The sequence below is a fragment of the Equus przewalskii genome, chromosome 9 (assembly GCF_037783145.1).
Source record: "Equus przewalskii isolate Varuska chromosome 9, EquPr2, whole genome shotgun sequence".
Classification (NCBI taxonomy): Eukaryota; Metazoa; Chordata; class Mammalia; order Perissodactyla; family Equidae; genus Equus; species Equus przewalskii.
Genome location: NC_091839.1, coordinates 41,020,833 through 41,042,507, shown reverse-complemented (window position 1 = coordinate 41,042,507; position 21,675 = coordinate 41,020,833). Strand labels below are relative to the sequence as shown.

General features: G+C 34.1%; 1 protein-coding gene across 1 annotated transcript in view; it reads left to right on the top strand.

Annotated features, from left to right (window-relative positions):
- Positions 1-21,675, top strand: part of RNGTT (RNA guanylyltransferase and 5'-phosphatase) — a 280,323-nt gene that overhangs the window by 25,661 nt on the left and 232,987 nt on the right. The window contains exons 5-8 of the mRNA XM_008517909.2: positions 2,084-2,159; positions 3,364-3,604; positions 14,073-14,182; positions 15,366-15,467. Of these exons, the coding sequence (XP_008516131.1) occupies positions 2,084-2,159; positions 3,364-3,604; positions 14,073-14,182; positions 15,366-15,467 (529 nt within the window). The remainder of the gene's footprint in view (positions 1-2,083; positions 2,160-3,363; positions 3,605-14,072; positions 14,183-15,365; positions 15,468-21,675) is intronic.

Sequence of the window (21,675 nt, the reverse complement as noted above, 5' to 3'; positions counted from 1 at the left end):
GAGACTGTCCATTCCCCATTGAGTATTCTTGGCTCCCTTGTCGAATATTAGTTGACTGTATATGAGTGGGTTTAATTCTGGGCTCTCTGTTTGGTTCCATTGGCCTGTGTGTCTATTATTATGTCAGTACCATACTATTTTTATTGCCATAGCTTTGTAGTGTAGCTTGAAATCGGGAAGTGTGATACCTCCAGTTTTGTTTCTTTTCCTCGAGGTTGCTTTGGCTATTTGGGATCTTTTTTTTTTCCCATACAAATTTTTGCATTTTCTAGAATTTTATGTAATTGAAATTATATATATGTACTTTTTTGTTTTCTGGCTTCTTTCACACAGCATAAGGGTTTTGAAGTCAAACTTGTTGCATCTATCAGTGATTTGTTCCTTTTTATGGCTGAATAGTGTTCATTGCATGGATATGCCACATAGTGTTTATCCCTTCACCTGATGATTAACATTGGGGATGTTTGCAGTTTTTGCCCATTATGGATAAAGTTGCTGAGCACTTTTGTCTTTTTGTTGCAGTGGACATTCGTCTTTATGTATAAGTCTTTGATGCACTTATATTTTTATTTTCCTTGGATGAATAACTAGGATTAGAATGTCTGGGTCATTGGATACAGGTGTATGTTTAACCTTTAAGAAACTGCCAAACTGTTTTCCAGTTGACTGTGCCATTTTACATTTCCACCAGCATGTATGAGGGTTCCAGTTTCTCTACATCCTCACCTACATTTTGTATGGCCAGTCTTTTCGATCTTAGTTATTCTAATTAGTGTGTAGTGGGATCTCATTGTGGTTTTAATTTGCATTTTCATGATAATTAGTGATGTTCACCATCTTTTCATGAGCATATATTCTTTTGTAGTGTTGATTCAAATCTTTTACCTAGTTTTTTAAAAATTGGGTTGTTTGTCTTATTGAGTTGTAAGAATTCCTTATATATTCTGGATACAAGTCCTTTGTCAGATATATGTATTGTGAATATTTTCTCTGGGTGGTGTTTTTCTTTTCTTAGTGGCATCTTTCAAAAAGCAAACATTTACCATTTTGAAGTAGTCCAATTTATCAGTAGTTCCTTTTATTTCATGTTTTATCTAAGAAATCTTTTCCTAAACTAAAGTTGCAGAGATTTTCTTTTGTATTTTCTTGTAGAAGTTTTATAATTCTAACTTTTAGTTTATTTCTGTATTTGATTTTGGTTGCATTCTATCAGGATGTCTTATATACACAGGGAAGAGTAGTTTGTAAAAGGTAGCATTAAAAAGAAAGATACAATCTTAAATGTCAGGGTATCCTTCCATTAAGCAGAGATAAAAGGAAAAGCTTCATTTTAAGGTTCATAGAGCGTGAGTTAACCTGGCAGTGATGTTGTCGTGTTAGTAATGTCCACCAAGCTGTTTTTATTACTTTATCAAAGTAGTTGAAATGATGTAAAAATGCAGTCATTTTTGGAATTTATGAAGCTCATTTGCATCTTTTCAGAATATAGAGGTAGGACCACACTGATCTTGAATTTGTGCTGAAAAAAGGTTTAAGAAAAGTAAATTTTTTTTCTCAGCAGGTTTTTCTTCTAAAAGTTTATTTTGAGAAATTGTAAGCTAATGTCAGTAGGTTGGTTTCTAGAGAACTTTAAAGTAGTTTTATTTTTATTGTGCTGTATATCCATCAGTTAGGCTATTATTTTCTACATCTACTAGATATAGAAAATAGGACACATAAGTGTCCGTGTGTGTGTGTGTGTGTGTGTGTGTGTGTGTCTCCTTTAGAGCTGTGTGTTTGTTGAAAATACCTCCTTAAGATGCTTGGAATCTTTTTGTTTTAGGAGAAATCTTTGGATCTTTAGAGACAATTTGTAACCAATAAATCAATATAAATTACATTTAAACTTCTAGCTAGTGCTATAAATTACTTTTAAACAACTTAAACTGACAAGTTATTAATAGTTATGAGAGGGCCAAGTGTTTTAAATGTAGTTATTTTATAAAGTGATCGAAATGTTTTGATTGCAGGTTGGAATTTTAAAGTAAAATGTGACCTCTAAAGTGATTTATTAATTTTAAACCAAAGCTACTTTATTTTCTAGGTGTTCATTGTACCCATGGTTTCAATCGCACTGGTTTCCTCATATGTGCCTTTTTGGTGGAGAAAATGGATTGGAGGTATTTGTTTCTTGTTATAATGGAAGAAGACGTATTTAGTAATTGATAAAAAATTTTATTAATTTTTTTAGTTTTAGCATTTTATATTGCCAAATTTTTGGTGAAGTCATGATTAATATAATTAGAAGTGGTTTTCATTTAAGATTTGGTTAATGTATAGAGTATCATTCATTACCTGATGTTTTGTACTAGGTAGCCCTTTGGTTGAGTGCTATGGATCCCATGTACTATGTATTTTCCAGACTTTTCACGTCTTACAGGATTGTCAGAGATAAGTTCTCCCAGTATTTCGTGTTTGTCTTCACCTTTGGAAGTTACTATTGTTTTTGTTGTTGTTTTCATTTTTAGTAGTACTTGTTTTATAGCTGTTGAGTACTATGAAAAACCTATAATGCTATGAGGAGGAGGTATTTTTGGAACAGAATTACTCTGTTTAAACCAGTCAACATGTCTTTATTGGGCACCCATTATTTGTGAAGTACCTTTTTAGAGCCTGAGAGTTGAGAACCTTAGTTACCTGAAATTCTTGAGAGAATGGGATATTACTAACTGAATTTCCTCATTTGCTGACGGAGGGTCATTATCTTTGTTTACAAAGCCTTTCATACAGTAGGTCCTTTTCTGAATATAATCAGCTGAAGTCCACATCCGATTGTATATTTCCTGTTCACATGTCCTCAGTGGTTCTCTACTGCATGCACCTCTTGCTCTGCCTTTCTGGCCTTTCATTGCTCTACACAATGACCCCAGATTCCTATGTCACACTCACCCTGTGCTTAGCCTCTCTCTGATCACCTATGCTCTTATTGCCTGGTCTTTTGAAAACTCCAAAAAACCAGCATGCTTTTACTTTTATTCATATAGCTATTCACATTTCTTTAACTGGTGTTTTTCCCTTAGAGTCAGACCTCAACCTTTAAGGCTTTATTTAAATTCTTCTTCACAGACTCTACCCAGGTCTTTTCTGTTCATTCATTGCAATTTACCTGTAGAGTTTAGGAGTTATCAATGTGCCTTGTATTAAAGCTGTTCCAGAATGAATTTGTCCCTTAGTAGATGGACTGCCTTCAGAGTGGGGACTGTGATTTGTCCATTTTATAAACCTTTATTATACTTTGTTTGGTGCCTTAAATATAATGTGAGTTTTGATAGATCTGCATAAATGGAGAGTAGTGAGGAAATTGCGTGGTGTTTGTTTCCATAGTATTGAAGCAGCAGTTGCTACTTTTGCTCAAGCCAGACCACCAGGAATTTATAAGGGTGATTATTTGAAAGAACTTTTTCGTCGCTATGGTGATATAGAGGAAGCACCACCCCCACCTCTATTGCCAGATTGGTGTTTTGAGGATGATGAAGATGAAGATGAGGATGAGGATGGAAAAAAGGAATCAGAACCCGGGTCAAGTGCCTCCTTTGGCAAAAGGAGAAAAGAGCGGTTAAAACTGGTAATGTTTAAAATATTATTATAGTCTTTACCTTTTTCTTCTGCAGGCTTATTGAGATTTATAAAAATGGAATATTGACTATGTTTGCTTAGCTAGATTTGCAAGGTTATTTCATTCTGGCTATTTCTAAAGATTCTTGATAGCCATGCATGTTTGCCTTTTCTACAAGAAAAGTTTCAGTTATATATCCTGTTTTGGTTTCTTAGTTAAACCAAAGGACTGTTAGATTGAGAATTTACTATTTCTTTGCAAAATACTTTGAAATTCCAGCTAAATATCTAGTGAAAATTTTTACTAATGCTTTTTAAAATTGTAATATAGTTAAAATAACTCTACGTATAAATTCAGCTCCTTTCCGTGGGTGGTATTTTCATATTTTCTGTAAAGTTGAACTCAGAAGACTCTTACTTCTATGGCCAACTCCCATTAATCTAGAAATAAAAGGCCTAACAAAAAACATTAGGAGTTATCCCCTTTTCTTGGGGGGATAGGAGAGAGGTTGAGAAGAAAAGTACTGCTTGTACTTAAACATACACGAGTATATGGTGTAGGCCAAAGGGGAAAGTTAGGGAAGGTGTGGAGATAATTAAGTTAATTAATGAAGATAATTAAGTTAATTAATGAAGATAATTAATGAAGTTAATAATTGAGGTGTGTGGGATATCATGGTTGAGTAGTAAATGCCAGAGCTCATTTATTAGTAGGCAGTGATTTACAGGCAAGGAAGAAAATGCCTTGTTTTATATAAATCATATAATACAGTTATTTTGGGCATTTAAAACAAAGCCTTGTTTGAGAAACATCATTTTAATGTATATTTACACATTTCAAATTTCAAGACTCTAAGGCCACTGAAAAGTATAAATTGCTTTGAAACACAGAAATAATTTAAAAAATAACATTTTTCTTTTAGTCTAACTCATTATTTCCTGGATTTAGATATCTGAAATTACTGAATCGTATACCTAGAAAAATAAGAATCATGTTCTAAAGAAAGTCTAATATCATAACGTATAAACATGTACCCTCTTATGATGCCATTTTTCTTTTTTCTGAGGAAGATTGCCCTGAGCTAACATCTGTGCCAGTCTTCCTCTATTTTGTATGTAGGTCACTGCTTTAGCATGGCCTCCCATGAGTGGTGTAGGTCTGCGGGCCGCAGAAGCAGAGCGTGCCGAAATTAACCACTCGACTGTGGGCTGGCTCCTTATGATACCGTTTTTGTAAGGAAATTCAACTATACTTTTTAAGAGTAACATTAATCATGAGGATGTGCTTAATGTTTTTTGAATTACGATATAGTATTTGAATGTGTGAAAGAGTTTAAAACAAATAGTTACTATTTTGCAAAATGGGGTAAAGTTTGCAGGGTTCTTTTGCCACCAGAAGGGGTCTTAAAAATGACATTTATTTTATAATGTCAAGTTCCATTAAATCTCTGTAAGTTGCAGATGAGCTCCAGCAGCATTAAGAGAAAAATAGCCAAGATGGGCATGTTTCTTTAGGGAAAGTAAATGACATTTAAAATAAAATCTCAGGGGCTGGCCCAGTGGTATAGTGGTTAAGTTCGTGTGCTCTGCTTTGGTGGCCCAGGATTCGCAGATTTGGATCCCAGATGCGGGTCTACACACTGGTCATCAAGCCATGCTGTGGCAGCATCCTACATACAAAATAGAGGAAGACTGGCACAGATGTTAGCTCAGTGACAATCTTCCTCAAGCGAAAAGAGGAAGATTGGTATCAGATATTAGCTCAGGGCCAATCTTCCTCACCAAAAAGAAAAAGAAAAACAAAAACTCAAACTTCATTTCTGCTGTTTTGTTTTGTCAGTTACTAAGAGGAGTGTTTTAAAAATTCCCCACTATGACTGTAGATTTACCTGTTTCACCTTGTTGTTCTGTCAGGTTTTGCTTTATATATTTTGAGGTGATATTATTTGGTTTATGCAAATATGTGTAAAAGATTATTTTATCTTCACAATGTCTTAACTTTTAGCATTGTAAAATGTCGGATGTTAGCATGATTGCACACGTGTTCTTTTGGATTTTGTTTGTGTGGAATATCTGTTTTCTATCCTTTTACTTTCAACCTTTATCCTGTATTTCAGGTAGTCTCTTATAAGCATCAGGTTGTTGGGTTTTGTTTATCCAGTCAACAGTTTTTCCCTTATTGGAGTATTTAGTCCATGCACATTTATTTTACGAATTTAATTAGATTTAAACTTATTGTCCTGCTATTTTTTTGGTTTGTCCCACTGTGGTATGTTCCTTTTTATCTTTGTTTCTTACCTTCTTTGTGCTGAATTGTTTTTATTATTCTATTGCTGCAGCCATTGCTTATTACACATTCCTTTACTGTTCCTTTAGTGGTTACCCAAGATTTCCATATACATCTATTACTTTTTAAAGTCTGGTATATATTAGTACTTTTGCCTCTTTTTAGGCAATGCAAGAATCTTAGAACCTCTGATTCCAGTTACCACTTCCTGCCCTTTTGGTGTTGTGTATTTTAATTCTATATATATTTTAAACCCCATAAGACATCATCATCATATTGCTATTATTTTATACAGTTAATATTCATTAGATATACCCACATATTTATCCTTTCTGGTACTCTTCTTCATTCTTTTATGTATTTTTATGGTTCCACTTGGACAGTTTTCCTTCTAACTGAAGAGCTCTCTTTAGTATTTTCCTTAATCTGGGTCTGCAGTGACACATTCTCTCAGTATTTATGTGAAAATGTCTTTATTTTGCCATCATTTTGAACTATATTTGTTCTGGGTATAGAATTCTGGGTTGGCACTTTGAAGATGTCGTTTCATTGTGCATTTCTATGGAGAAGTTGCTTCTTTGAAGGTAGTTTCTTTTTGTTTTTTATTTTCAACATTTTTACTATGATGTTTCTACTTGTGGTTTTTTTTGTATTTATCCTTCTTCCTGTTTATAGTGATTCTTGAATCTATAGTTGAATTTTTTTATTATTAGTTTTAGACAGTTCTTGGACATTATCTCTTCAAATATTGCTTCAGATTCATTCTCTCTTCTCCTTCTGAGAGTTACCCCATAGCCTTTTAAAAAAATTTTTCTCGTATATTCTTTTCTGTATTTCCCATCCTTTTGTTTAATTTTTCAGTCTGGATATTTGCTTCTGACCAATCTTCCAGTTCACTAATTCTCTGTTTAGCTTTGTCTAAACTGCTGTTAAATTCATCCATTGAGTGCTTAATTTCAGTTTATTTTCATTTCTGGAATTTCCATTTGAGTTTTAAAGTAATTTTCAGTTCTTTACTAGAATTCTTCATCTTGTCATTTAGGTTTTTGAATTGATTAATCCCAGTTATTTTAAAGCTTATGTCAGATAACTCTACTATGTGGATCTCCTCTGGATCTTTTGTTAGTGTTTCTTCTCGTGTCCTTTTGATTTCTAGTCCATTATACCAGGGTATTACTTTTACTAGGCATTATGTATGAAAAATTTTGGAAATAATTTGAGACTGTCTACCCTGTTATCTTCCTTCAGAGAAGATTTACTTTTGCTCTTACATAGGATTAGGAGTAGAATGTCTCAACTCAGTCAAGGATTGAACTGTTTAGAAGCTAGGCTTCAGTTTTGGGAGGCTGGTCTGGTTTTGGTTCACCCTAATTTCTAGAGTGTAGCCCTTTGTGGATCCTAACTAAAAGCCTGGAAAATTAAACAGGACCCCTCTTCCTTGGTTGCCTGGAACTCAAGTTTTTATTTCTCATTCCTGTGTTATTGCTGAAACTGTGTTCATCTTCTCAGCCTCTCAGCTGCCATTTTTGAAGCAGTGCCTGTAGAGGAAAATCCTAGAGGAGAAGAGCTTTGCCAGATGTCTAGCTCTCCTCTCTGGTCTTCCCTTCCCTCTCAGTTCTTGGCCCTTAAAGTCCTTACTGCCTTTCTAATTCTCCAATGTCTTCAAATAGGTGCTTTTAACATTTTGTCTAGCTTTTTCTCATGGCTGCACAATTGCTCTAAATAAACTAGTCTGCCATTGCCAAAAGCAGAAATTTTCCCTTCTCCGTTTTTGGAGAAAGCAGTAAGGTTTGATTTCTAACTGACAATGAGATGGTGATTTTCAAGAATATTTGTGCTTGTACTTCCAAAGGCAGAGTTATAAAAAAATTTCTAAAACCTTATGAAGCATTTTGGTAGTTTTTTTCCTTTTTTAAAATCATGATTAGTAAATACTAAAATTGTTAAATATATTTTTTATTTATAAAAGTAATATACTTACATTAAAGAAAGTTTGAAAACTAGAGAAACAAATTATAATCCTTCAGCTTTCACCCTACCACTGGCATTTTTGTCATTTTAGAGTTTTCCCCATTTACTTATCTATCTATCTGTTTAATTTAAAATTGTACACAAATGACATAAAGATCACTTTTCCTTGTAAAATAAAAATACAAAGAATCTAGAAGTATGGTGAGTAAAAAGTGAAGGTATCTCTTCACTCCCGCTCCAACTGCTCTCTACTTTTTGGTTATTCTTCTAGAATTAATTTTTCTGTGTATTTGCATATGTATATTCAATTTTGGCCTTACAACCCGCCCCCCACCATAAACATATTTTTCTGCAGCTTTTTTTTTTTCAAGTTGGATATCTTTTGTTAGTATATATATAACTACTTCATTATTTTTAGCTAACACCAGAAGAAACAGTTTATGAAAAGCAAACAGAACATTTCTTTAGAATATGAGAGAGGATATTAATCCATAAAATAATGGCAGACTATTGTGAAAAAGAACCAGAGACCTTGGAAATGATAATAGTAAAAAAACCCAACTCACTAGATGGGTTGGATAGCAGAGTGAAGTTTGCTGTAGAGGAAATTATCAAGCTGGAAGCTCCAGCTAAGAAATTCTTCCCAGATGCAGCATGAAAGGACAAAGAAATAGGAAAAATGCTTGAGAGTTGTGTAGTGACTTTCGTGAATGATTTAATAGTATCAGATGTCACAGAGGGGACAAATACAGTAAGGATAGAAAGTGTTCATCTGAGGATTATTTTCTGTGGAGCAGTAGGGCCAGGTCAGACTAGTCATTTTAAGAAGTTAATGGACGTGAGATAATGGAGACAGAGTTGTGTTAGGGGTCCTCAGTACCACCTTCACTTTTGGAGATTTGCTGGAAGGACTTAGTGTATAGTTGTACTCACAGGTAAGATTTATTACTGTGGTGTACTAAGGATATACAGCTAGCTCATAAGGGGAGAAGACAAATGGAGTCTGGAGGAGTCCATATGCAGGCTTCTTTATGCTCTCTCCTTCCCGTGAGGGGTTATACAGAGCTCACTCTTCCCACAGCAATGAAAATGCTGCAAACATGTGTGATGTTTCTGCCTAGGGAAGCACATTAGTGTCTCAGTGCCCAAGGTTTTTACTGATGACAGGTCCTGTAGGCAGCCTCTGCCTACCAAAATTCCAGAATCCCTGAAAGAAAGCATTTGTTCAGCATAAACTGTATTGTGTGAACAATAGTTTAGGCATGGTGAACCACCCTTGTCTGTTGACTGAGAACACTCAGAGTCATGTTCCCAGATGCCATCCGGAGCCAACCTTGCAAACAGTCCTATTATGTTAACTCTACCTCACGCTATTACAGACTCTTCCTTCAAGTTGTTTGGTTATGATCAAAAAGGGAGAGAAAGGCGATTGCTTGATGCACACATAGTCAGAAAAGGCTTTTTAGTATGGAATAAACTCAAGCATATTTGTTACTTGTGGATAAGGAACTAGTGAGGTTAATGAAGTTGAAAATAAAGGTTGGGGAATAAATGATAGAGCAATCTCTGAGGAGGTGGAATGCAGTTTTAAGAGCAGATGGCGAACTAGGTCTTCAACGAGAGGAGGACAGTCTCATTCTTAGCGTGAAGATTGTGATTTTTCCTCAGTTAATTTCAGCTGTTTATGTGTGGAGTGGAGAAGACTAATGGTAGGTTGATACAAGGTCGGGTATATTTATTATGGGTGTGATGGAAGGACAAGAGGGTAAAGAGTGCTGAGGTAAACAGGTGTAGAATAGCTGAAGTAATCAGCCATAGGATCTAGGCTGAATAGGCAGTCAGAGGAGGATGAGGGGCTGAGAGACTGTGAAAAGGGAGGAAGGAAGGGATTGTTAGTCTTGGTGATATTGGAAAGTGAGCATGGTGAGAGTTAAAGGAGCTAAGCTGTTTAGTGAAAGAAGTCAAAGAGCGGCATGTTGGCTTTAGAATGTTGTGGGTACTCAGTCAGTGTGGGTTGAATTGATGAGTGAAAGGTAGAGCAGTGTGGATGGAATAGCATGTCCGTGGAGCCGTTTGTTCAAGGGAAGCAAAGATGAGGGTCATTGAAAATGAAATTACTAAGCCGTAAAGCCTAGATTGTTTGATGGGTCAAAATACCTCATAGGAGGTTGATGTTACCAATATAATGATAGGATTAGCACAGTGAGAAATACTGACTACTTTTGATGAATATGGGGAAATGACTGGAGGTCAGTACACAGAGGAGAGAGTGTTTTATTAGTTTAGACTCTCCGGTTGTAAGTAACAGAAACTAACTCAAACTAGCTTAAATAGTAAGAAGAATGAGTAAATAGGTAGAACTCAAGCCCAGGAATATAGCCAGAGATCAGGAAGGGAATGGAGCCTGGACCTGGAAAGCTATCCAGAACCTAGTTTCTGCTATTTGTTCTTATTTTCTCATCTTTGCTTTTCTCTCCTTTTTATGTCTGTCTCTCTCCTTTTGTGTCATACTTCTCACTGCCTCTAACTCTCAAGATTTGCTCTTTCTGATTCCTCGTTGACTTGGGAGATTATAACTGTCCTATATCTTCTAAGTTTACATGTTATAATTTTAGCCACATGCAGAGACTCTCTGAATGCCAATTCCAATATACCAGAAGTGAGAACCTGATGGTTCACCCATGCTCCCATCAACTTTGGCTGGAGTGGAATGTTATCTTGTAATGTCGTGTAGCATAGCTGTTAGGGTCTCATCTTTGTGGATGGGGAGGGCAGCTCTTAAAGAGAGCTGTTGTGCCACCAACCACAGTGGATGTCTATCTTACCACAGCTGACTGATATAGCCTAGCGGAGTTAGTCTAAATGGAAGAAGAGCTTTTGGAAGAGGCCAAGAAAGCAATGAGGATATAGGAGAATGGTTTACACTACCTGCTTGAGACTTGGGCAATGGGAGAATGAGTAACTTTGACTTGAGAGAAGTGGTCTTGATGGAAAGCTGGCTTTTATTTAAGACAGAGGGTACAGGGTGTTCATAAAAGAGGTTATAGGGAAAGTTATTTACGAAAAAGAGATTCCAGGTTTACATTGAAACTCTCTGGGAAGGTGACTAGTGATAAGATGAACCAAGAAGAACGGACTCCAAAGCAGTGAGGACAAGACCATCAGAGAGGAAAGGTGACTGGAGAGTTGAATTTTCGGTGATGTCAATGGTATGGTTGACAGGGATGAGAAGTATAGATGTAACTAATTGGCAGATTCACAGTTGGAAAGCTTTATTTTCGTTTTATTTCAGTCTGAGATTGAAGATAGGTAACAGAGGCAATCCAAGAGTGATTCTTTGTAGCTTACATCAATTTACGCAGTGAACTTATTTTGGTTCGAGGCTTTATTTTTGTCAGAGTTCCCCTTTCTTGACTCTTCTATTGATATAACTATGATTTGAAGTAGTAGTGGACTCCTTGTAGTGAATTCTGGTAGTTCTCTTTGGCTTTATAACAGTGGTACATATACTGTACTTGGCCCTCACATTCCCAAGACATCTTCTTTGTTCATCTTTTGAGCACATGCTATTATTGAGTTGGAAGAGTATGACTTACAGGTATGTTGCTTGCTCCTTTGAACTGATGTCTGGGATCATCTCTTTGAATAAAACTGTTAATGTATTTCCTTCATTACTAAAATGTCCTTATGACACATTACGTACATACTTGCTTACTCTCTTTACACACACACACACACACACACACACACACACACACACAAAACACGCATCTGTCTCTCACACATATAAATTGCCCCCCATCTTCTGTAATAATTTCCTCAATTTCCCTCTAATGGATCACTCATTCCTTTTGTCCTGTTTGTGGTAGCCATGTAAATTTCCATTTTAATATTGGCCGACTCTGTTTATGAAATACACTTCTTTCTTCTTAAGCATACATTATCTTCTTTTCACTTTTGTTTTTTCTTTATTCCCACAAACTGAAATGGTAATCTGTTAAAAAGTGAAAATAAATGTCAGTGACTTCAAAACTCAGTTGGACTGTGTTTGAAAATAGTTCCAGACTTAAGACATTGCTGTTTATATTTAGAATTAGTGATCTTTCTTGGAATTACTACATAATTTTGAATAATATAAAATGATATTTTTGTCAGAAGAAATTTGTAATGATAGTAAGTAGCAAATTAAGTTATCCTAAAGTTACTAAATATTTTTGTGTATAAAGTGCATCATGCTTACCATTTTTATTGGACTTATTCCTCCTTTTCTTTTTACTTAATTATTGCAGAAGAAAATAGAGGAAGCTAAAAAAAGTAAAAAAGAAATCGATGCATTGTAGGAAAGATTAAGGAAGAAGAAAAATAAAGGGCTGACATTTACTAGATAGCTGGAGTTTTATAAACAAACTATAGTTGTTAAGTCCGTTCTGAAACTCAATATTTATTTGTTCTGTTAAATTAAAAATTATTTGCCTTGTTCAGCTGCATAGACATTAAAATATTTCTGTGGTAGTATTGTGGGAAAGCACTTGGTTCAATGTTGATCATATTTCCTGTGTTTTAGTCCTTTTTATTATTTGCTAAAAAAAGAAGTAATGTTTTTAGGATTAATTTATGCTAATTTGACCTTTGCTCATCAGAAATTATCACTGATTTCTTAACTTTGCTTGGGAAGTTTATGTTCAAATTGAAGCCAGATACTTTCTTCATGTAAAACCTAAAAAAAATCCTTTGCTGTTAGTACCTTCATAATAAAGATGCTGAATATTGAACTTGCTGAGTGCTTTCTCTTTTTAATTGACATATACAAGACATAATTTTATAAGGATATTGAAGTTATCTGTGTATTTCAGTAATTAAATATGTTAAAAAAATCTTACCCACCTGGCTAAACTTTCCTTTGAAAGCATTCTTTCTCTAGTTATTATATTTAAATATAATATACCAGAAATGATTCTAAAACAAAAATTTCATTGGCTAATAAAGAGAGGTGATGGCAACAACAAAAAAAGGTGATGGCATAACAGGAGAGGAATGGTACTCTTTGATCTTTTGGCTCGTGAAATCCCTAAGTATGCTTATTTAAGGAGGACAAAGTAGGAGGACATGTAAAAAAAGAATAAAAAGTGACTCAGAGTTAGGAACAAGAACTAGGACTAGTGTCGATCAGGACTCTTCTAGATTTGACAGGGACGTATGTGGACTAAATATTGTGTTCTTTTTTTTTCTTCCCAAGTGGCTTGAGTTGCCAAATCTTTGCCAGAAGGTTGATCATTACAGCTTGTAGACCATATTTTTTATTCCCTAATTACATTAACAGCCAGAGTTGATTTTTAGATTTTTCTTGAGGCTGATTCCAGTCTTGGTAAGGGTCTGAAAGTAACTGTAGCATGAATCTAGACTATTTTTTTAGTCTTTAAAATTTCCAGGAGTGTTCTTTATTTATTTGACATATAAATTCTCCATCTGCTTCACTTCTATGTGCTATTTTAAAAATATACTTTCTACGAAATACAATAAGACACTTTATGTAGTTCTGCGTTAAAGAATTTAGATTAAGAATTCAATGATGAGTAATATTTAGTTTTTGTGTTGATACATCCAATGACTCCAGCTTAGCTGCTTTGTGTGCTATTATACTCTTCTAGTTTACAAAGGTTTGTATAGTGGGTGTTTATCTCCTTAAAGTCAATACTTCATCACTGACACAACTCTGTTCTCTCTACTCAAATGAGAATCACATATGAATGGTCTACTATAAACCTGGGTTCAAATTCTGTTTCTACCACTTGAATAAATTACATACAGTCTTTATGCCTCATTTACTTATTCGTGAAATAAATGTAATACAGTCTACCTTGCAGAGTTGTTATAAGGATTAGAGAAAATGTTTGTAAAATGCCAGATACTCTATCTCTTTAGCTCTGAGTAAATGGTAGATAAGTTATTATTACCTTTCCGTTTACTGGGCAGTGCCCATAGAGTTCTTTGACAAGATGATATGGACACTGGGCTATATATGTACGTTGAAAATCATATGCTGGATTAAGGCAAACTAGTGTGCAATCCCAGGGGAGTTTATAGAACCTCCTGGAGTGGACCATTTCTGTGTCATATATTTGCTCGGATTTGTGAAACTAAATTAATGTATCTCTCAGTCTGGTCTTTGTTAATGGATTTGAACTCTAATAAAATATTTTCCTTTTCCTTTTATTTTAAGGGTGCTATTTTCTTGGAAGGTGTAACTGTGAAAGGTGTAACTCAAGTAACAACTCAACCAAAGTTAGGAGAGGTACAGCAGAAGTGTCATCAGTTCTGTGGCTGGGAAGGGTAATAAACGTTTTAAAGTTTTAAAAAAAATTTATTCTTACTCTGCAGCACTTACCGTTACTGCAAACGTTGACACATCTTCTTTGCTCCTTGAAGTTTGTATGTTTACATAGAATGCTTAAGAAGATGTCAAGCAAGAGTTCATCAGATTTTTCTCAAGACAAGCAGTGCAATAGCTAGCCAGTTGAGTCAAAATTAGATGACTTACATATCTTCCTAAAGGAATAGAAAGTTATTCTTGTCACTGTCTAGTATTTGTTTTGTGGCTTTGATTCTACTGCTGCTGATTAAAGTTTGGATTGGCCTTATTTTTTAAGGGAGCAGAGGTGAAAGTTGAATGTATCTCATTTTACAGTTTTTCTGTAATCAGAAACCTGGGAGAATCAGCTTGAAGTATGTTCTGCCCCCTACTGTGACTTGAAGATAGTTATCAGACATTTCATGGGAGAGGACTCAGGAGAGAGTTCATTGCTCTTATCTCTCGCTCCCTGGTCTTGGTCTTTGGTCATTTCTGTTGATCATTGCTATCTGTGGCAGAAAATTGGAATATAGCTGGAACATGATGAAGCAGGATTATTAATTGTTAAAAATTCCTATTATAAAGAACTTTTGACTAGTACATACAGATCAATCAGCTAGAAATAATTTTAACTAAAAGATGAAAATGATGATGAAGTAACATTGATTTTAGTGTGCTAAACCCTTGCCAGGGTACTTTAATCTTAACCTACATTTCTCCTGTTTTGTCACTTCTGGGCATCTTTTAAGCAGAAATTTGCCAATCCTGCAGAGTCATGCCAAATTGGCAGTGTCATGTTGGAGGAATATGGGGTCTAGAATAATGTAAGATAATTAAGGCAAGATTTAATCTTCTTCCTGAAGTAAAAGACTTGTAAACATGCCTGCTTTACTATTTTGATCATGTATATTAATATTAAAAAATTAGCTCAATGGTAATAGTATAGTAGTGGCAATTAGAACCTTGTCACCTTTCATTCTAAAATGTCTAGAAAATGATAACCTTTTGTTAGCATTCTTGTGAATGCTGATACTATTCCAATTGACATTAATCTCATGATAGGGAGAACATTGTGATAAATGTGTGATTCATGTGAGATTGGTTTAAGATGTATTGCTTTGTATGGATACCAGCCTTAATAGTAATAAAATGTTCTTCTTTAAGGTCTGGATTCCCTGGAGCACAGCCTGTTTCCATGGACAAGCAAAATATTAAACTTTTGGAGCAGAAGCCATATAAAGTAAGCTGGAAAGCAGATGGTACTCGGTAAGTTAGACTTCTAAAAAAGTTATACAAATAACCCTAATGCTTGAAGAATATTGCTTTGTTGTTAGAGAAGGTTTGCATTCTTGGGAGTGTGAATTTCTGACTTGAATAGCAAAATAAACATGTTTCATATATTGTGTAGTTTTTCTTTTGCCAGGATTCTTAGCTGTGTAATACAGTTATGTTTCTCTCTGCTGAATTTTTGGTTTCAGAATTCTGTTAGTTTGACATAAAACGATACTAAATTTAAGTTTGAAAGTGTTTTCTCCTGCTAATATTGTGCTTTTTGGTATGTCTGCTGCCCACCGCCTTGACTTTAATGGCTGTTGGGCACTTCTAAAATTAACACATGTGTTGTCAGTTTATAACCTAAAAATTACCAACTCTCCCTTATTCATTCTGTGTTATTCCTTTAAATAGTTTTTCTCTCAATTGTTCCTAATACTTTTTGTAATTTTATATAGTCTTAAGGTTGTTGTATTCTTAAAACAAAGCTTAGCTTCAAATTTTGTACTCCTCAGTTTTTAATACTTATTATTATAAATTTTATGCTTCCTCAGTAAAATTTAACTTTTTCTCTTTTGCAATCCATATTTTTTATGGTTTTACTATTTATCGATGTTGTAGTAGTTGAAATAATTATTTCAATAGATATTAATATAGAAGTCAACTTTTTCATAATACAATGTTTTAGAATAATTAGGAGTATATATGCATTTTAAGTTTTTTTCCAGCTTTATTGAGATATAATTGATGTATAACATTGTATAAGTTTAAGATGTACAGCTTATTGATTTGATATACATATATATTCCAAAATGATTACCGCTGTAGTGTTAGCTAACAGTTGTATCGTCACATTATTGCCATCTCTTTTTTGTCATGAGAACATTTAAGATCTACTCTCTTAACCACTTTGAAGTATATAATACAGTATTATTAACTATAATCATCATATTTTACTTTACATCCCCAGAACTTATTTGTGTTACAACTGGAAGGTTATACCCTTTGATGAGCATCTCGTTTCCCTTACCCTTTAGCCCCTGGTAACCACCATTCTACTCTTTGTTTTTATGAGTTCAGATTTTTAGATTCTATATATAAGTGATATCATACAGTATTTGTGTTTCTCTATCTGAGTTATTTCACTTGGCATAATGCCATCAAGGTCCATCCGTGTTGTTGCAAATGGCAGGATTTCCTTTTTTCTCGTGGTTGAATAATATTCCATTGTGTATATATATGCCACATCTTCTTTATCTCTTCATCTGTTAATGGACACCTAGGTTGTTTCCATATTTTAGCTGTTGTGAATAATGCTGCAATGACCATAGGAATGGAAATATCTCTTCAAGATCTTGTTTTCATATTTTAGTTTTTAAATGTTATTTTGAAGATGATTTAGATTGCATTTAGTTTTTATGAGCACTATTTGAATGTCAGAGTAACAGTTAGACTTTTGTGTCATGCTGTCTTCATGTACATTTAACTTACGGTTGCCTTAAAAGATGCATATGGAGACATGGAGTGGGGCACATACAACTTGATTGCAATATTAGGTGAATGTGATGATATTATTTCAACATGATATGCTTTCTAGTAATGTATTATATTTGATTTTTATTATTTGGGAATATATAAAAATATTTTCTTTCATTTCATTTGTCTTTCTCAGTTGGAAACAATAATTTCCCCTCGACTGAGCATTTTCTAGCTTTTGTGGGGATTTTATAGGTGAGACAGATTCAGTAAATGAAGTTCAGAAAATAACATAAACAAAAAGAAGAGAATAAAGAGTAATTTTATCAGTTAAGAGATCACCACCACCATCATTGTGGTATTGACCATATTCTCTTGGTTACATATTATTTGGTTGTATATTATTATTTTTGATATTAATGCTTGATATAGTGAATATAAATAGTTAAATAACAAGTATGTTTTACATATATATGCTCATTTGTTTATATTATTTTGAATTTACTTCAAAATTGAACTAGCTTTTTTTTTCTTTCAAAGATTGGCACCTGAGCTAACATCTGTTGCCCATCTTCTTTGTTTTTCTTCTTCTTCTCCCCAAATCCCCCCAGTACATAGTTGTATATTCTAGCTGCAGGTCCCTCTGATTGTGCTATGTGAGATGCCGCCTCAGCATGGCCTGATGAGCGGTGCCATGTCCACGCACAGAATCCAAACTGGTGAAAACCTGGGCCACCAAAGTGGAGTGTGCAAACTTAACTGCTTGGCCACAGGGCTGGCCCCTGAACTAGTTTTAAAAACTAAATATTAATACATGTTAAAAAATTCATACATTATAGAGAGATAAAATGAAAAAGTGAAGTTTACTTTGTGTGCTTCCAGGAGTGTTCATCCTATAAGGATGAATCTACAAAGATGGGATGCAGTTACAGATTCACATATAGGTAATTTGGATGGTTTGCCCCTTCCATGCTGTCCACCCCGTGGATATGTGTTTTTGAAGGATAAATAAAAGTTAGCCTCACTGCTTATTTTCAGAATGTTAAAATTGTATTTAACCTTTTTTATTAGAATAAGTTCAGAATCTGTCTGTTAAATTGGTAGTAAGGGTTAGCAGAAGTTAAGTTGTCATTGAGACATATATTTTTAAGAGATACGTGACAGTGTCTTAACAGATGGTTTATTACCTACCTCTTTGAGTGGAGAATAAGTAAAAAGGGTGAGGAGCAAGGTGCCTGTCTCTATGCAAGATAGTTTTCAGTGGTGCCTTGTATTTAGTAATTTTGTTCTTGTAGTTATTTTCTTACAGAAGGGAAGCTCTTTGGCTCAAATTGTGAAATAAAAGTTTTCTGTTGTGTTTCTGAGTGACTTTCTGTAATCTTGTACACTCTTCATATTTTTCCTGGAGGTTTGAGTTGGGATACTTCCATTTTGTTATTCTCCAAATTGTTCTTAAAAATTCTACTTGTAGCATTTAAAAGAAAACTTATTAAAACATGTAGCTTCTTTCAAAATTATTTATATAAGATCTTTGTTTGATAGTTGTTCTGGTGTCCAACTAATACTTACAGTGAGAAACCACTTTAGGCATTTCAAACAGGGTTTTAAATGGACCCCCTCCATAGGGACATTACTGCGTCAAAGTAGGGCTTTTGTTATTTATTGCTTCATTATTAGAGAAACTGAACCAATTCATTGTTCCAAAAGCAGATGTGTACTTTTCCCACATGGCTTGCAACATTATTACTTTATTTATTTATTTTTAGTCAGCTTAATTGAGTTATAATTTATGTACAGTGTATAGTTCATTGAGTTTTGACAGGTGTATATATCCATGAAAGCGCTGCCATAATCAAGATACAGAACATTTCCGTTATCTTGAAAGTTTTCTCCTGTCTTTTTACAGTCCATCCCTTTTGCTGCCCCTGGCTCTACTCAACTAGTAATTCACTTTTTGTCATTATAGATGAGTTTACATTGTATAGTTAGAGTTTTGTATACATGGAATCATACAGTGTGTCTCTTTTTTTTGTGTCTGACTTTATTCTCTCAGCATAATGATTTTTAGGTTCATCTGTGTTATTGCGCATATTAATTGGTAGTAATTTGTTCCTTTTTATTGCTGAGTAGTATTACTCTATATGGATATGCTATATTTTATTTATCCATTTGCCTGTTGATAGATATTTGAGATGTTTACAGTATTTGACCATTTTTAAATAAAGTTGCTGTGAACATTTGTGTGCAAGTCTTTGTGTGGACGTGTTTTCATTTAAATTTTTTCTTTTATGGCTCATACTTTTTATGTTCTAAGAAATATTTACTTTTTCCAAGGTTACAAAGATTTTCTCATATTTTTTTCTTGAGATTTTATACATTGGGGCTATGATCCATTTTGAGTTAATTTTTGTGTTTGTGTTGGGTAAGGGTCAATGTTCATTTTTTTCCCCAATGAAAACCAGCTGTTCCAGTATCTTCTATTAGAAAAGGCTATCCTTTCTCCTTTAATTGCCTTGGCAAATGTGTTGTAAATCAATTTACCATAAATCTGTCGTTCTGGTTCCTCTAATCTGTTACATTGATCTGTATGTCTGTCCTTACCACAATGTCTTGATTTCTTTAGCTTTATGAGTCTGGAAATCAGATAGTATAAACCTTCCAGCTTTGTTCTTCTTTTTAATAGCTGCTTTGGTTGTTCTCAGTTTGCTTGTCTCTCTAAATGTGAGAATCCATTTTTTAGTTTCTCTGAAAAAGACTGCTAGAATTTTGATTTGATTTGCATTGAATCTGGACATCAGTTTGGGAGAGAATGGTCATTTGATGGTAAAGAATGTTCTAACCCGTGAACATGGTACACCCCTCCATTTATTTAAGTCATCTGTAATGTCTCTCAGCAATGTTGTGTAGGTTTCAGTGTAGAGATCTGGCATGTCTTTTGTTAAAATTTTAAAAAAGAACATATATTTTGATATTGTAATTAACTGACTGCGTGTGGCCTTGAAGTGATATAATAAACTTGGAAATTGTTTCTTGGAAATTAAAATGAAAACATCTAATATCTAATGAAGTCAAAAGGAGCTTCCTTGCTTTGAATTCAGAAGTACCGTCTCATGCATGGCAAATGGCTTCATCACTCGTGTGAGGACACTTATCATTTGTGCGTGTTGGTATTGTACGAGCAATCTTGCTGAACCCTCTTGTTCACTAACCCACTAAGTTCTAATAGTGTGAATATAGATTCTTTTGAGTTTGTTCTGTAGATAATATCATCTGAAAATATTTTTCTATTTTCATTCAGTCTTATAATTAGTACTTGGGTGTGTGTTATGGTATTACTTAGGATATCTGGACAATGTGGAATTATATGAACTTGGCTATTCTTGTCATGTTTCTAACTTCAGTGGAAATGGTTCTCAGTTTTAGTATTAAGAATGATATTTACTGTAGGTTTTACTATATAGCCTTTATCTAGTTAAGAAAATTACTATCTGTTCCTGGTTTGCTACGAATTTTTATAATCATTAAGTTGTATCAAATGCATTTTTAGCATTTATTGAGATAAGTCACGTGAGTTTTCATCTTTAATCTATTAGTTCACTTTGTATAAGTTATTACACTGATTGCTTTTCTGAAATTGAACTACCTCTTTTCCAGTATGCTATTAGATTCAATTTGATGGTGTTTTGCATTTATGTTTATAAGTGAGATTGGTCTGTATCTTTTTGTACTATCCTTGTGTGGTTTTGATGTGAAGATTGTGTTAGCCTGTTAACAACGAATTGGGTGTCTTTCCCTTTTGTTATATATCTAGAACATTTATATAACATAGGGAAAGGCTATTACTCTTATAAAGTTGTAAAAGGATTAAATGAGGTAATTAAAGCAGTTAATATACTGCTTAGCATACATTAGATGCTCAGTAAAAAGATAGCTACTGTTTATTTTTCTCTTTTCTCCTTTTAAGAATGGACTGCAGTCGCTGCTTGCAACAAAGATATGCAATAAGTAATTGAATAAATGACTGAGTGAATGAATAAGTAAGTTACTGTGGGAGGGACTAATAAAGTAAGTGATTAAATGAAAGAATACAGTACTTAATCAAATAGCATAAACAAAGTGTAATATATTCAGGGAACTACATGTAGCTTGACCTGTGGGAGGATTCCAAGGGTAAAATCTAGATAATCTGTTTTGGTTGTAGTGGAAATGCAGAGGAGAGGAGAGTCCAACTTGGGTGTAAATGCAATATCAGGAGAAGTGATATGAGGGTACTGCAGATACAGTTGGAATTGAACTGTCTTCTAATTGTGAAATACTGCTTTTTCATAGATTCTGTAGCATATTCTGGGAAAAGATAATTAGAACTTTTATAATAGAATTTCTCTGTGTAGTTAGTTTATTAGCAGAATTTGTAATGCAATAAAAAGAAACGATCAGTCTTCAAAATTAATTCAACATCCATGTGAAAGTGGTGAATATTTGCAACTATGTACAAATTTTAGAATTAATTTAACAATTTATTTTAATTCCTTTTTCTAATTTAGAGATTAAATAGTGTAAATTTAATTTCACCTGTTTCTGAATTGTTAGGTAAAAGCCAAATTATTATTTTTTTGTGCCACTATTGTAATGCAAATAAAGTAAGAGATAATACACAGACTATATTTGACATAGGAAAAATGTAAGATCATGAGCATAATTTGTAATAGACAAGCAAAAGCCTTGT